This window comes from Aspergillus fischeri, genomic scaffold, assembly GCF_000149645.3.
Source record: "Aspergillus fischeri NRRL 181 1099437636249 genomic scaffold, whole genome shotgun sequence".
Taxonomy (NCBI): Eukaryota; Fungi; Ascomycota; class Eurotiomycetes; order Eurotiales; family Aspergillaceae; genus Aspergillus; species Aspergillus fischeri.
The window spans coordinates 2,325,004-2,339,230 of NW_001509770.1; the positions used below are offsets into that span (position 1 = coordinate 2,325,004).

General features: G+C 48.4%; 3 protein-coding genes across 3 annotated transcripts, besides 1 other annotated feature; all 3 read right to left on the minus strand.

The window, feature by feature from the left end:
• Positions 1-378: 378 nt before the first annotated feature.
• NFIA_015390 (C2H2-type zinc finger protein) lies at positions 379-1,608 on the minus strand (the record flags this gene model as incomplete). Its single annotated transcript, XM_001264742.1, has 2 exons — positions 379-1,001; positions 1,077-1,608. 2 exons carry the CDS (start codon positions 1,606-1,608, stop codon positions 379-381), a joined length of 1,155 nt encoding a protein of 384 aa, XP_001264743.1.
• A 573-nt stretch (positions 1,609-2,181) lies between these two features.
• NFIA_015400 (aldo/keto reductase family protein) lies at positions 2,182-3,268 on the minus strand (the record flags this gene model as incomplete). The annotated part of the gene is made up of 3 exons (XM_001264743.1): positions 2,182-2,662; positions 2,724-3,156; positions 3,217-3,268. The coding sequence occupies 3 exons, from the start codon at positions 3,266-3,268 to the stop codon at positions 2,182-2,184; spliced, it is 966 nt and encodes a 321-aa protein (XP_001264744.1).
• A 640-nt stretch (positions 3,269-3,908) lies between these two features.
• Positions 3,909-4,611, minus strand: NFIA_015410 (uncharacterized protein; the record flags this gene model as incomplete). Its single annotated transcript, XM_001264744.1, has 2 exons — positions 3,909-4,232; positions 4,288-4,611. The coding sequence occupies 2 exons, from the start codon at positions 4,609-4,611 to the stop codon at positions 3,909-3,911; spliced, it is 648 nt and encodes a 215-aa protein (XP_001264745.1).
• Positions 4,612-13,362: 8,751 nt separating this feature from the next.
• Positions 13,363-13,407: a microsatellite.
• The last annotated feature ends 820 nt before the right edge of the window (positions 13,408-14,227 follow it).

A 14,227-nucleotide genomic window follows, 5' to 3' on the forward strand; every position in this document is an offset into this window, starting at 1 on the left:
TCTCATCACTCATCACTCATCACTTCTGTGCTTGATCGTGGATGCTCTTGAAGATCTTTTGTAGTCTGCGTAAGCTGAGTTCGAGTATCGAAGTTGGTCTGGCATCTGAAAGACTACAGAGAAGTAGCACGACTTGATACTAGGCAGGTAGTGGAACGGTAAATTGATTTCCATATTTCCGACCTATCAAAATAATGATACAAGACATTATTGTTCAATCTGCAGATACGTCCATGCATGAAAGTCCGATGTGCCACATTGAATCGCAAGTACGGTAGAAAAATCCACAATGACGCCGAAAGCCTAACCCATGAAAGACCAGTAGAGAGGAAGTGGATAGGTAATACGGAGAAGAAGACAAAGTCATGCAGGACGAGATCATGGAGGAATGGACATTGAGTCGCGGCTCAGACTCGCCTCTACTTCAGCCACCGCTAGCTGTCCTTGCTGCACTTTCTGGACACCGTTTGGGACATTACCTGATTCGGCTGGGAGACCCTCCGTGGCCACAATGGCACTGAACAAGCGGAGTTCGGCGTCGATGACATCGTCGAAGATGGTCTCCTTCTCCAGCCACGCCTGCTTCCTCTTCGGCCTGATCTTCTCCCATTCCTCCTTCAGCTCCTGGCCTTCCTTCTCGGCCCAGTGGATCTGCCGACGAAGCAGCCGGTAGAGATCATAAGGCCGGAGCTGGAGTTCGTGCTCGTCGAACCCGATCTCAGGACCGAACTCGGGTAGTTCGAGCTCGTCGAGGTCCTCGGCGACGACTGCGTCATCGTTGGCGATCTCGCTGAGCCGGTCTGCCTCGTCCTTCGGTTGCGATAGCTTCAGTCTGATGCGCTGGAGTTTACTGACGGGGGTTCCGGCCGGGGTTCCCACCGCAGAGGCTGGGACGTTGTGGCCTTTCGGTACGGGGTCAGAGGGTCGGAGGGCTTCTGTCTCGTGGACGGTTCGCATGTGTTTGGCGAGGGCGTCTGAACGGGTGAAACTGCGGTCGCATTCTGAAGGGATTTGTTAGCGCCGAGCTCAATGGAGATTTTGGCAAGCAGGAGCGAGGGAGGACGAGAGGCGCTCACCTGGTAGCGCACAGTAGAATGGTTTCTCCCGCGTATGGCTCCTCATATGTGCGCGCAGTGCGTAGCCGCTCGCATGCGTTTGGCCCTTTCGAGGACAGTCGGACCACTCGCAGGAGTATCTCTTCTGTCGGTTACCGACATGATCGTTGTGGATGTGCTGGACCAGATCGTCCATGTTGCCCAGATCGCCCACATTGCATCCCTCCCACCGACAAACGGTAACCTGGTCGTTGCCCTGGCCGCTGTAGTCGTCATCTTGGCTGCCGCCTATCAGGGCCAGGAGGGTGGGAGAGTTAGGAATGTCGCCGGAGGTATCTGACGAGATCGAGGTCGAGGGGGAGGTCGGTGGGAGATCTTCTTGAAATGTAGTCGAGAGAGGAGTATTGCGATCCCATGACGCGACACCGGTGCGACGACGCTTGGAAGGGGGCAGGGTTGAAGCCGACGGCGAGAAGGGATGCTTGAGGTCTTCGCGATCCGACATTTCGTCGGACGCAATTGAGGAGAGGGGGGAACCGGGAGATTCGGTCATTGGGATAGGCGTTGAAGCCGGCGCCGGTGATGAAGAAGTTGAGGATTGATGTTGAACTGGATAAAAAGCTGCTGCCGATAGCGCTTCAATGGCGACATTTGCGGAGTGTTGCTGATGTTTGATTCGAGTATACATGCAGCGAGCAACACGTGATGAGGCTATTCCGGTCGAAGAAAAACCCGCACAATTACCGAATCTCCTCTCTTCCTCCTATTCAGCTTCAACAACAATCAATTGCTCGACAGCGTATCATCAATAGACTATTGCCATCATCGAATGAAAACATCAGCTCAGCTTGGAATCTAGTGTAAGTACTATTGTCCAGCCAGCTCTTTGTTGCATGATGATTTAATCAAGAATTCTGCAATGCGGACAATCTCCAGTCCTCTGTGAGATTGCATGTTGACTATTCTACACTTGATCTGACTTGTTCCTTGACCTTAATTGTATTCTATTATACATTTTACGGCAATGTGCTGACAAGATCAGATTTATAGGATTATATATCTGTCTGTTCTCAGTATCTATATGTACATATTCAATACAAATCTCTCCGCAACATTGAACAATTGCCTAGTACCGAGCACCACGCACTTCATTCTCTTGGAGGATTCTGTCAAGCTCAGCCATTTCGGCGTCAGATAGACGGGGAACACCGTGCGAATTCTGCCTAACCTTGTCGCTCGTTGTACCCCCAGGGATCGGAATGATGGTAGGCATACCTGGCTTGCCGCTCAGGGTCAGTATCCAGGCCAAAGCGATCTGGGCGGGTGCGGCGCCCTTGCGAGAGGCCAGGCCCTTGACCTCGTTGACAAGCTTGATGTTGTGCTTCATTGCGTCCTCCTGGTACTTGGGCAGCAACCTTCGGAAGTCGCCCTCGGGGATCTCAGATAGGCTAGTGAAAGCACCGGCCAGCACTCCGCGACCCAGAGGCGAGTATGCGACGAGTGGAATCCCCAGTTCCGCACAGGTCTCGGCCACGCCGTCGTTCAGGGTGTGGGTGTCCCAGAGAGAGAGCTCAACCTCTACCGCGGCAATTGGGTGGACTTTGTGTCTGTTCTCGGTCGTCAGTAACAGCGTAGACCAAGCACTAGCAACTCGAAAGTAGAACGTACGCTCGCCGGATTGTCTCCGCATTCACCTCACTCAGCCCAATCCCCTTGATCTTGCCCTCCTTGACCAGCTGAGCCAGGATAGTCACCGTCTGCTCGACCGTTGTGTTAGGATCCTGTCGGGCACACTCGAAGATATCAATCGTCTTCTTCCCGTCCAACACACGTAGACACTCATCCACGCTGCGGCGAATATTCTCCTCCGAACCATCCGGAACAAGCTCGCCGGGCTTCAGACCGCCCTTGATACTCAGCACCACCTTGTCCGCGTTCTCGGGGTACTTCGTGAAGTACTTGTTCAGCAGATGCAGCGAGTTATACTCCGGGGTGCCGTAGAGCTCGCCGCCGTTCCAGAAGTTCGCGCCCAGGGCGAGCGCCGTGTTTAGTGTTTCGAAGCATTTCTCTTCAGAGGGAAGTTGAGGGGACCATGTCATTCCTGTCCTGGTCAGTAGAGGACTCAATTGAGTGTAGAGGCGCGAATTGAAGAATCACGTACTCATCATGCCGTACCCCGTAGGGCCGACTTCTGTCCCAAGGAGAGACGGCATCTTTTTCCTTTTCCTTTCTTTTACCGGTGTATGTGCACTTAGATGTATTTCAGCGATTTATCTCAGGCAAAAGATTAGAGAAGGAGATGTATTTATGCTTCGGTTGTCCTCGGTCAACTTGAAGAATATTAATATTGATTTGTTGCATCATTCATGGTCCACCCCACACCGGATGCCGACAGCGGCGGACTTAGCTGTCTTATCACCGCCAAGCTTACACACTGTGGCTCTGTCCATCTTCTATCTTTTTCTATGAGTTAGCCCGGGCAAAGGGGCGGTTATCGAGAAGGCGAAAGCTGTGATTACCCTGGTTTCTCGCTGTCCGACTTCAGTCGGACTTAAAAAGTCACGGATCATGGCGCGAATGCCGATGTCTACGGAGTACAGACTGTACAGGTATGAAAGACGAAGTATGAGAGGGCAACCATGCTAGATTGTGGTTCAAATTTACTTTTTATTATCTATCGCTGACTCGTACATAACCTGCCATCATAACTCATTAACATCTACCACGCTGAAGCGTTTATCGCCCTGAAACAGGGCACCATCAAGGGAAGAGCCAAAAGAAACCGCAAAACATTGACCATCCATTCTCGATAGACCAAAAACATCATATTCAGAAACTCCAAGCCAGAACGTCTCAAATCAGCGTAAGCTCATCCTGAGTGAGGAATGCCTCGTGGAACTTGTCGATCATTGTGGAGAGGATATCATCCACGATATCGACGGTGTCCGGTGTGTCCTCGGTCTGCTCGTCATCCGAGCCATTCTTGGGTTCGTCGACGATGGAGGCGTTGTTCTCTTCTGTAACGGTGTTGCTGGGGCTGTTGCTGTCGTCGATGACGTCGGAGTCCTCCAGCTTCTTCTTCCAGTCGTCTAGCTTGTTCAGGGCGCTGAGACCGAGTGAGTCGAAGATATCCTTCATGAGCCTTTCGCGGTATTCTCCGTTTGAAGGGACTACTCTCTGCAAATCTGTTAGTCGACGGGTAGTAAGTATAGGGGGGTTGAAAGGGACGTACGGGACTAGGACTAGCAGATCTCGAGTGGATATCAGATCTTGACAAGCCATTTCCTGATTTAGAGACGGGACGAGACGACCCCAGAGAGGATAGGGCTAGGATGGTCAGGAGGAGGAAGTTCAGGAGCATCGATGACCGCGTCGACTGCGACATGTTGAGCGACTGAGTGGATAGAGATTCTAAGGTCTTGTGGCTTTTTCCGGTGATGTAAAAACACGATGTCTTGACGATCCAGTTGATCTCGTCAAGGATGATGTGAGAATGGATGATGATGATGATTCTGGCAACGATTGCAACGATCGTGGAGCACTTCATATACCCCATGCATTCCCGGATCCTCCCTTGCGCGGTCGATCTGCCGCCGTCAGGAATGCGGGAGTGGCTGGGAAGCAACGGCCACAAAGGCCAGGATTCCTCAGACTACCTGCCACGCTTCGAGATCGGTCGATATCTGCTAGTGCGGCTGGTGATAAGATGGAATATATGGTAACCTCATTGTTGTGGCGCGTAACTGGAATGATGCGCCTGGGGAAAGAATTGTAGACATAGTCTATATCTTCGTTTCTGCTGTTTAGTTGATGGCTGTAATATTTCGCAGAAGGTACTAACCTTGGCCTGGTACTTGGGAGATGGATGAAGGGGCGCAGAGGTGGCCGGCTACCTCTGACATTCCAGTCTGCAACACCCATACCACTATTGCAAGACTATTCTTGCCACTGAACATCATGGAACCGTCCTCTATTATAATACAATTCCACGTTTTGAAGAGTTTATAGTAGTTAGTGTTTCATTCCCAAGTGATAGAACATTGCATTGCATGGCGTTACCCTATGTGTGGCATAACTATCATGAATAAGATGGCATTCACAGCTGTGGTCGAAACGTGTTGTCCCACTCTATAGAATAATGGGCCCCGTCAAACTGATTGGTATTGAGCGTCAGTTCGATAGTAGACATGTCAAACTTCATGTAACTATACTAAAGTCTGAACAATGAGCGCGGTGGATGCCGGACGATCTCCCGCAGTCACCCGAACAGATTCAATGCCATGGACTCCTGTCAGAGTTGCAGTCATTATCGACTCATGTTAGATAGTCCTGGTACTTCTTCATCTTTCCCTTACCGCCTCAATCTGGCCGCAGAACCGCCTGAAGCCCACCCTCAAACTCCCCATAATGTCCATAACAAAGACAGCTACAACCAAGGCCTCGAACACGCCGGGTCGTCATGAGCAAAGAGCACGTTGTCCATTCCCTCAATAGCGCAGCGACTCTTTCGCCCAATGCAGGAGACAATTACCGAGTGAGCCCGGAAAAAGCATCTGGAACCGCTCCGGATTAGATCGCAGCAGCGCAGCCTCCTCGCCATCGGGATGTTGACGGCATTGAACCACTCGCATGAGCTGGGTTGTTCATATCCACGCCCCAGTCAACAATGCACTGACGTAGATCAAAATCAGGGAGTCGATCACGCATGCGAATGTCTATTGTGGTGCGCCGGCGGGAATGGAGGCGACGAGGACGCGGAACGGGTGTTGATTGAGATGGCTGAGGGAAGTGAGCATTAGCGAGAGTTGAAGTAATCGATCCATGATTCGTAATAAGTCTTCGGACTGTACAGAAGGTCATGAAGGGTCTGTCTGGTGCCACTAACCCAAGTCTTCTCCATTATCCCATCGCGATTCGCCGTCTGATGGTTGTCCATGGTCCTCTGGTGTATAGACATTTGGACAGTGGTATACTTGGAGACTAGGTCGTGCGACAAGCCATTTTCTGGTTTTGGTGGGCGGATTCCATTGACGAAACCGAGTACAGGGTGGTTTATTAACTCGAGCTGGCTGATTGTAGCGTCAGTAGAGATATCTGGAAGGCAGTGTGTAGGACTAGCTACTTGAGCGGCATCATACCTCTTGCACATGGCTGCTGTGCCTTGTTTGATTGAGTCAGTAAATCATTGCTGTTTGTAGCTCAATGCAAGTCCAGATTGCAGCCAGTTTGAACGCCCTTCACCGTTCCTTAATCCACGAATCTCATTCCCCGAGCACCCAAGACCTACAGACTACCAATAGGCAACACACAGCAGCTGGAAGTTTGCTCGTCATCCTGATGAGGTTGCATCGAAAAGCCTGATCTAAAGCATGTCTTCGCTGCACAAGCACTTTGTATATCCAAGTCACAATAAACAACCTGTACTTCTTTCGAGAGGGACTGCCTCGCCTCTCAATGTCACCTTAGAAGGGTATGCCAACTTCCAGATGCACCGAGGAGATAGCCTGTACTCTGTATGCCCCTGCTCAGCCTCCTTGTCAACGAACCCGAGCCAATGACGGAGCATAGGATAACACATGGTGACATAGAATCGCAAACGCAGCTGTATGTCCAACATGTGGATGACAGTGACAAGAGGACAGCTGCACTGCACCTACTAGGCAGAAACATTTTTGACGCGATCTGATCCATCTCCATAAGTGACGTTTGTCAGTGTCGCTAGGTGTCGACGTGATACGGCTGCATCGCATGGGTCAAATCCATGGGTAGTGCCATATCTCCATAATTTCAGTTTCCTTAGCGCATAAACTATGGACATACGGAGTAGATACTCAGCTCATAATTCAGCGAAACCCTGGCCTGACAATTCCTCGTACTCTATCTAACCCACTTCGGCCCTCATCCGGACAACCCTTAGTCGAAGGCGCGAAGGCCCCACAAGCTAACCACTGGCATTCGTATGCATCTACGTAAGTTGGCGGTTCATTAAAGTTATCGAATCATCAAGCGAGGACGCCATAAGGCTAGTGATGCAGTAGTAGGGCGCCTCGGGGGGTTTTCTACCACGTACCTAGGTACTCCGTAGTGACTGAGGCCCTGTGGCTTACGTACTGCCGCATGGCCAGCCACAGGTAGAGCGCTAAGTGAATCAGCATACGTAGGCCCTGGTATCAGGGCCTAAGTCTACCCAGTAAACATCTGGTATCAGCCATGAAGCTATCTAACTATCTTGGTGCTAGACGCCGCCTTTCTGGTTCTAGGAGCGTCTACGGCTCTACGCGTGGCCGTGCCAGGTCGAGAACCCCCCACCGAGTGACGTTTCTGCTTACGCAGCTTATTGCAACTAAGCTTTGGCTTGTCTTTGACTTTGTTGTGAGGTCTGCCTTTTGTCTCGTGTTCTGTGATCTTTTGTTTTATTTCTTTTCTTTTCTTCCTTTTTAGGTCTGTCTAGGTCATTGTTTCGGTTCGGACGGGAGTCTCCTATCTGATGTGGGCTGTTGCACTGGTGGTTTTGTTTGCTTGTTCGACGCTAACTGGATACTCCATTGTCAAGTCTCTAATAGGCTGTTCAGCAATATAGATGTCGAAATACAAAATATGAAATGCGAATAGGACGAACGAGGGAGTCAATTTCCCTGCTCCACAACCTGCGTGAGGGGAAATGTGTCCCACAATCCAATATGACTGACTCGTGCCAGTTACTGTATCGAGGACATTGTTCCACGTTTAAAAATACATTACAAGGTACGCATTACATTAGCGGAAATATTTCTGTTTAAATTACATTACCTGGAATACAGTCAAGTTAGGTAGTTAGAACCCGCTGCAACCAGGGTTTGGGCCCAAACTTTGTGAGACAAGACCCTGAAGATCTTGACTCAATGATTAGCCAAGGCATTTGAATAGCAACAGCCTTTTTATAGAACTGACCATCAATGTGAACACACTGTACTCCGTATAATCTTATATTATCTTATTCAATTACTAGACTCTATCCAGAAAGTCCTCAGAAAACAATCCTAGAATATCCTAGACCATTCCTGATCGTCGAGATCCTGCCCGGTCCGTCTTCACGGAATCACGGATATTCTCCGGACTCACTTAATCCAAGCGATCTCAGGGTCTGGGCCTCTTTTTCCCCGTCGTGGCGGTTACAATTGGAGCTTCGGCAGAAGCATGATTGCGTTTGTCTGATGCTGTGATCGCCGGGATTCACATCTTAGCAGGGCTCCCGCTCTACTGCCGGGTTGCCTTGTAAATGTCTCATAATTTCTTGGCATTATTCCGGTTACACTGCAGATGCTCGTTCTATCGAGTCCAAACGAGGCCAACGGAGTCGTAGAAGATCGCATGAACAAGGTAGTGCAGCAGCTGTAGGTAGCCTGGCAGGTTGTTCTATGTGGTAGTGACAATCTGAGCCTGCCAAGGGTAAGACAAGGACCCTTGTTTAGATGTTTAGAATTCAAATAGGCGTCACCGGAGATAAACACCAGTCGAACCCTAAATCCACACGGCTAATCCCCGGCTTATTGCAAGTATCAGTGTCAGTGTCAGTGTCGGTGTCGCCAGCTGAAGAAGAGGCGCAAATGCCTACGTATGCAACGCGCCACCGAATTCTAAAGATATTGACCATGAGACCATCAAGGATTGGGCGTCTTCAAGGGTCCAGAAAAAAAAAAAAATTTTTTGTAATTGGTCTTTCACAGAGTTTCTGACCACTTGTAAGCCTCTGATCTGGTGCATGTTGGCAGTCACCTTCTTGGCCCTTGGGCTAATCTTAGGGTTGTGAACTGAGACAAGGGTAGCCTGAGTATGTAAGCCGAAGTCGGCGACTTAGATGCTGATTCTGACTGGTATGGGTTAGAGCCCAGCGTACACTTGCGGTTGGATTGCAGGCCCTGGCTGCACAATGTATGACGGATTGGTAGGGTTTCATCTTCCAGACAAGGCTGACAAAGAATCGCGATCTGGACTCGATTGAGGTTGGGCTGCATGGGATTATTGGGAACGGTGGGGACTATTTGGGTGTAGCCAGGACGGGTTGTTCTGCGTTGCATCAGCTGAGTATGGTACGCTAGGTGTGTTCTACTAGTAAATCGGTCATAGGAAATATCTTACGGAGTACCGTACGATGATCCGCTGGTGGAGTACCTGTGTACCTGGCCGAATACGAATACGACGGGTACGAGGTAAGTCTCGGCGTCGGCACTTGTGGTATCCGTGTTACCGGCAAAGGTCAACAATACAGTAAACCCCGATATAAGCAACTATTAGAGACAGCCACTTTTGCTTCCTCATATTGAAATTTCCTTACACTGGATTCTTGAGCAACCAATGCTGGAAATATATGTTTCTCTACCTAAATACTACTAGTTATTACTCAAATACTATTCCTTGAGTTTCCTCCCTAAATTACCCTTTCATATATGTAAGATACTATATTAAATACTATATAAAAGCCTTCGAGAGGTACTCCGTAGAGATGGCCATAATTTACCACTTATGTAACCCTGTATTAGGCTGTAACAATACTCTTAAAAGTGGTCTAGTATAGCCAGGCTGGTATACACACATAAAAAGATACCCTGATATAAGGAATCTTGTATGGGAGAGATGATTTTTGGAAGCAATTTCTGTATATTAGAGCGTTAAGCAATTTATTATGGGATTTTAATTCAGACACCAAGATTAGTTGCTATATCTGAGGTTTTCCTTATATCAGAGTTGCTTATATCGGGGGTTTACTGTAATGGGAGACGAGATTAACTTTATCTGACAGTCCGTTGTCGGTGAGACGATGAGCCATCTCACTAACCAGTGCAGCACAGCTAGGGTCTTCAACTCGTCTGAATCTAGACAGTAGTAGAATAGTCAGTAGTAGTTAGGGGCACTGAAAACTGGAAACATTTAAGCGGCATTAGATAGCCCCAAGCTAGTGTAGGGACTATGTAGCCCGCTTTAGCCTTCTCTACTCAACCCCATGATCCAAGGTGGCTTGATCCGTACCGGTTAGAGGCTTAGACCATAGTTGTGGTATACGTAACCCTCGACGCGGCTGCGGTGCTTGCCCATTCCCTCGCATCAGGTCCATCTCTGGAAGGTGACGTGCTTACATTCCTCGCAGTTACGGCAAGATTTACGATCAGTCACTGAGCGTGTCGGCACAGCCCCTGATACCGGTCTTATGATGACAATCGCTCCTACCCCTCTATGCGGGCAGGAATCAGTGATGTTGATGAGCAGTGTCTAGACTCATAGCGAATGATGATCAGCGCTTTGGTCGAATCTTGGCGACGTGTCAATTTCCTCATCAGCCTAGCCGTTATCGTCATATGTCACCTGCCGTTATGCGTCAGGTAATCTCAGGTTTGGTTTAGATATGGGTTTGCGCTTGTGAAAGATGGGACGGGCCTCTCAGGAAAAGGAGGGACATCCAAGGAGTCAGAGACGCATGCGCCATGCTCCCAAGGAAAGTATATCATTGTCCTGAATTGCCCCTGCATAACGACAGTAATCGCTCGCATGCTTGTGTTGATGACTTTTTCACTCTTCTGCGCCGAAACCATCATGACATGCTAAAGGAGTCAGAATATACAAACCTCAGTTCATGGGTAAGATGGGGAAGCTCCACAGAAGTGTTCCCGCTGACTGTTAAAACTCCTGACGCGTATGTTGCAATTACGTGGAGTAATTCTTTCGGCAATAATGGGAATGGCCTGACCTCTGATGCTAAACAGGTTGCGACACCGGACAGGCCAGTTTGAGATTAATGATACCTAAGCCCGAGCTCATTGTCTTGATAAAGTTATGGGCGGCTTCTCAACCTCGAGTGAACGTGGACAACGCGTATGCGCGGTTCATCATAGGAACTTGCTGGATTTAGGAGCTCTGCTTAGCATGGGCATCATGCTCATCTAGCAGAAAGGGAAACTAGACCACGATAAGGACACACCTATCATCAAGCGAGTTATGTTGTCCCTTAACCAAATCAGGGTCTGCTTGTGGCTTGTGGCTTCTGGTTCGTTCAGACAGTTCGACGAGTACGGAGTAGACGAGGACTTAACCCATCATGGGTCCAAACCAGCGGCATGAGAATAGATTTGAAGCTATCTGTTGTTCTCAAGATAGTCTGGTTTTTCAGAACACTAATGGAATGAAATGAATGGGACAGAAAACAGAGTACGGAGTAGTGCAAGTTGAACACTACCTAGACTGCACTAGAAAACAATTCGTGTGAAAGAGATAGGTAAGGTACACCGCAGTGGAGCTCAGCCACATACAGGAAGTAACAATTACTTACTTCGTACATACAGCCGTACTCGGGTTCCCCACGTCTAACCATAGCAAACCCGAGACGGGCGGACAAGAGTACCCAAAAAGGGATTTGATACCCATTATTGATTATCTGATGTACAATCAAACTCGGCATTCGCATTTATGATGGCCGAGATACAACAGCATAAGTCATTTCGGCTGAGAAGCGAAAAGAGCTTTTAAGGAACTTTCCAATAATTCTGTAATTACCTCCCGACGACTCAGTGCACGAATTGTTGTTGACCACTGTATTTGCACGACTTTGGAAAGGATGGGAACCTGTATGGGTAAAAGCTTGTCCGGGGATATTTTACAGGGCTGGTACGGAGCGGAGGGGAAACAAACCCTGGTCGTACATTCTTCCTAGCACGAGCTGCCAAAACTGCTTATCAGGACAAAGCACAATTGACACACCTAGATTTAAACTGATAATAGAGTATCCGGTTTGGGACTCTTTCACCACTGATCCAGGCAGTAAATAATCGAATGAAGCTCATGAACAATGCCTATGTACTTGTTTTTGGTAATCCCAATATTTTACTTAAGGTTTCCGGTATGCTCCTGCGGGGAGGTGGTAACAAGATACTCGGTATTTGAGTTTCTGCCTCCAAGTTTCTTTATTTACATGCAGAAATTTCCTTCCGGAGGAATACAGTGTCTATGTATTATTATTCAGTTAATGAACTAAGGTACAACTCTACACCCAAGACTCCAGAATCCTATGTTTATAAATGCTAAGGACGCCAGCAATCTATTTCTCCCTTATCATTGGTATACCAAGCTACCCTAATCAAACTTGAGTTAGTCACTTCTACTAGGAGCAGGGACTTTTGGAACTTTTTAGTCACTTCCACAAGACACCACAATGCACATCAACGGCACTACAGCCGACCTAACCGGGGACCAATCCCTTACGTCGAATGTCATCCTGTTTGCTCAAGTTAATATCTACAGTATTAATCTATTTATTTACTCCTTAGCTAGACTATCTAGCTGACGACAGGCACACGTATCAGCCAGGGGCGCAGCCAATGGTGGTGGAGCGATAAATCTGGTTTTGAACGGGGTTCTGAGGGTTTTGCAGATGAAGGGTCTACAGTCTATACTTCACATAGGTAGTGAAGTATTACTACGACGGAGGATTGGGTATCAGAACAATTCATATTCTAATACTCGTACCTATCTTCTTTTCACTCAGCATCATGGTTCTATTGTATGCTGCCTGCGGTCTGTGGTACCTTTCTTAGGTAAGGTAGAAACCATCAGATTAAACATGTACCAGAGAATACAAGTACCTGACAGACCCCTCTGGCGTAGTCAGCGGAGTAATTGACCCCCGTAGACTAAAGCTCACAAACCCACAATACTGTGGCTATTCCCTTGGTAGGCCCCATAACTTTTTGTTAGTTGTTACTGGACCCCTCAGCCAACTAGTGTGCCCAAGTTCTGCATGTACTTCGGAAATACCTGAGCCACATTTATGCCATGGACCGGGAGTAATCTTCCTAGAAGCTCCTTGACACTGCGTATGCATGTGTTCCATATTTCGCACTTCCAAAAATAAGGTATCTATTATTTTCAATTTCAGACATCAGACAATATACAGTGAGATAGACACTGATTATCTATTGTCGTACCTTGGTAAATTTACTTCACTCTGTACCTTTCTGGTATACTTGCTTGTAATAGGGGTAAGACCATACTTGTCCACACCACGGCTGACCTAAGACCATCTATCTATCTACATATCAAAATAATACATCCATCTATTGCTTCCATCCGGATTGATTATTGGGTATTCTGTCTTAGTATTCTACAAATGAAGATGCCTATTTTCAGCTCCACTCCCTCCACTAGTGCTGTGGATTCTGTATTCTTGTACTCAAACCACCAAGCCACTAGTTTACCCATTGCTCACTGACTTTCAAGCATGGCCAGAGCTCCTCCGGACCCTGGACGGGTTTCAAGATGCTCCTGCTAACCTCTGCAGTCAGTCTTCGTCGTCGTCGCCGTCGTCGTTGCCGTTGTCGTCGTCGTCTTCTACTTCTTCCTCCTTTAAGACTCTTTGGCTTCATTTCTCTCTCTGTGCTCCATCTCTCCCTTCTCCTGACTTCCTGTCATTCATCGCCTTTTCTCCGATCATCGATCTGGTTTCCGCTTCTCTGGCCCCTCTACTTCTTTTTTTCTTTCCTAATCCGACTCTTCCGTTCCCCCTCCTCTATAATCACTCCCACATATACCGTTCCATCATTGACATATCATCTCTCCTCCTATTTAACAAGCAATTATCGGACTAGTTCCTCATCGAGGGATCTATCGGCCATTCAGTCTGCTATCTTCATCGATTTTGTCATCATTTGGTGACCATCTCAACTACCGCTAAATTCATCATCGCGCATGAACCAGAATATTGGGCCCCTTTAATTTTCTGGCATCGGAGATTTTCTCGCCTGGCACTTTTCCAAAGGATTGTGGCGACAATCCTGCATCACGCGTTTCCAGAGGAATTTTGTCGAGTTTTCTCTCTGGTGCGTAAGGCGAGCGGTACGACCGGCCCAGTTTGAAACATCTGTCAAGGGCATCGCAACGTTCCAACAATCGATTTCTTTCTGCCAAGAGGACCGGGGGATTTGCTCTGCGATAACTGCTCCATACCGACTTCTATCGGTTGGCGGTGGATCGTCTTGGCCCTTGGCTCTTCTTACGATAAAAAGGGCTGTGTAAGACCCATCCGGGAATCCAGCAGCGTCAAGGAAGCAGACGGTAAGGCAGAGACGCCTTAGTTTACTTGTCAGGCTTCTGCTGTGCGATCCGCGCAATCAATTGCGCTCTCTGCAGATCTGGTCGTGTTACACGAG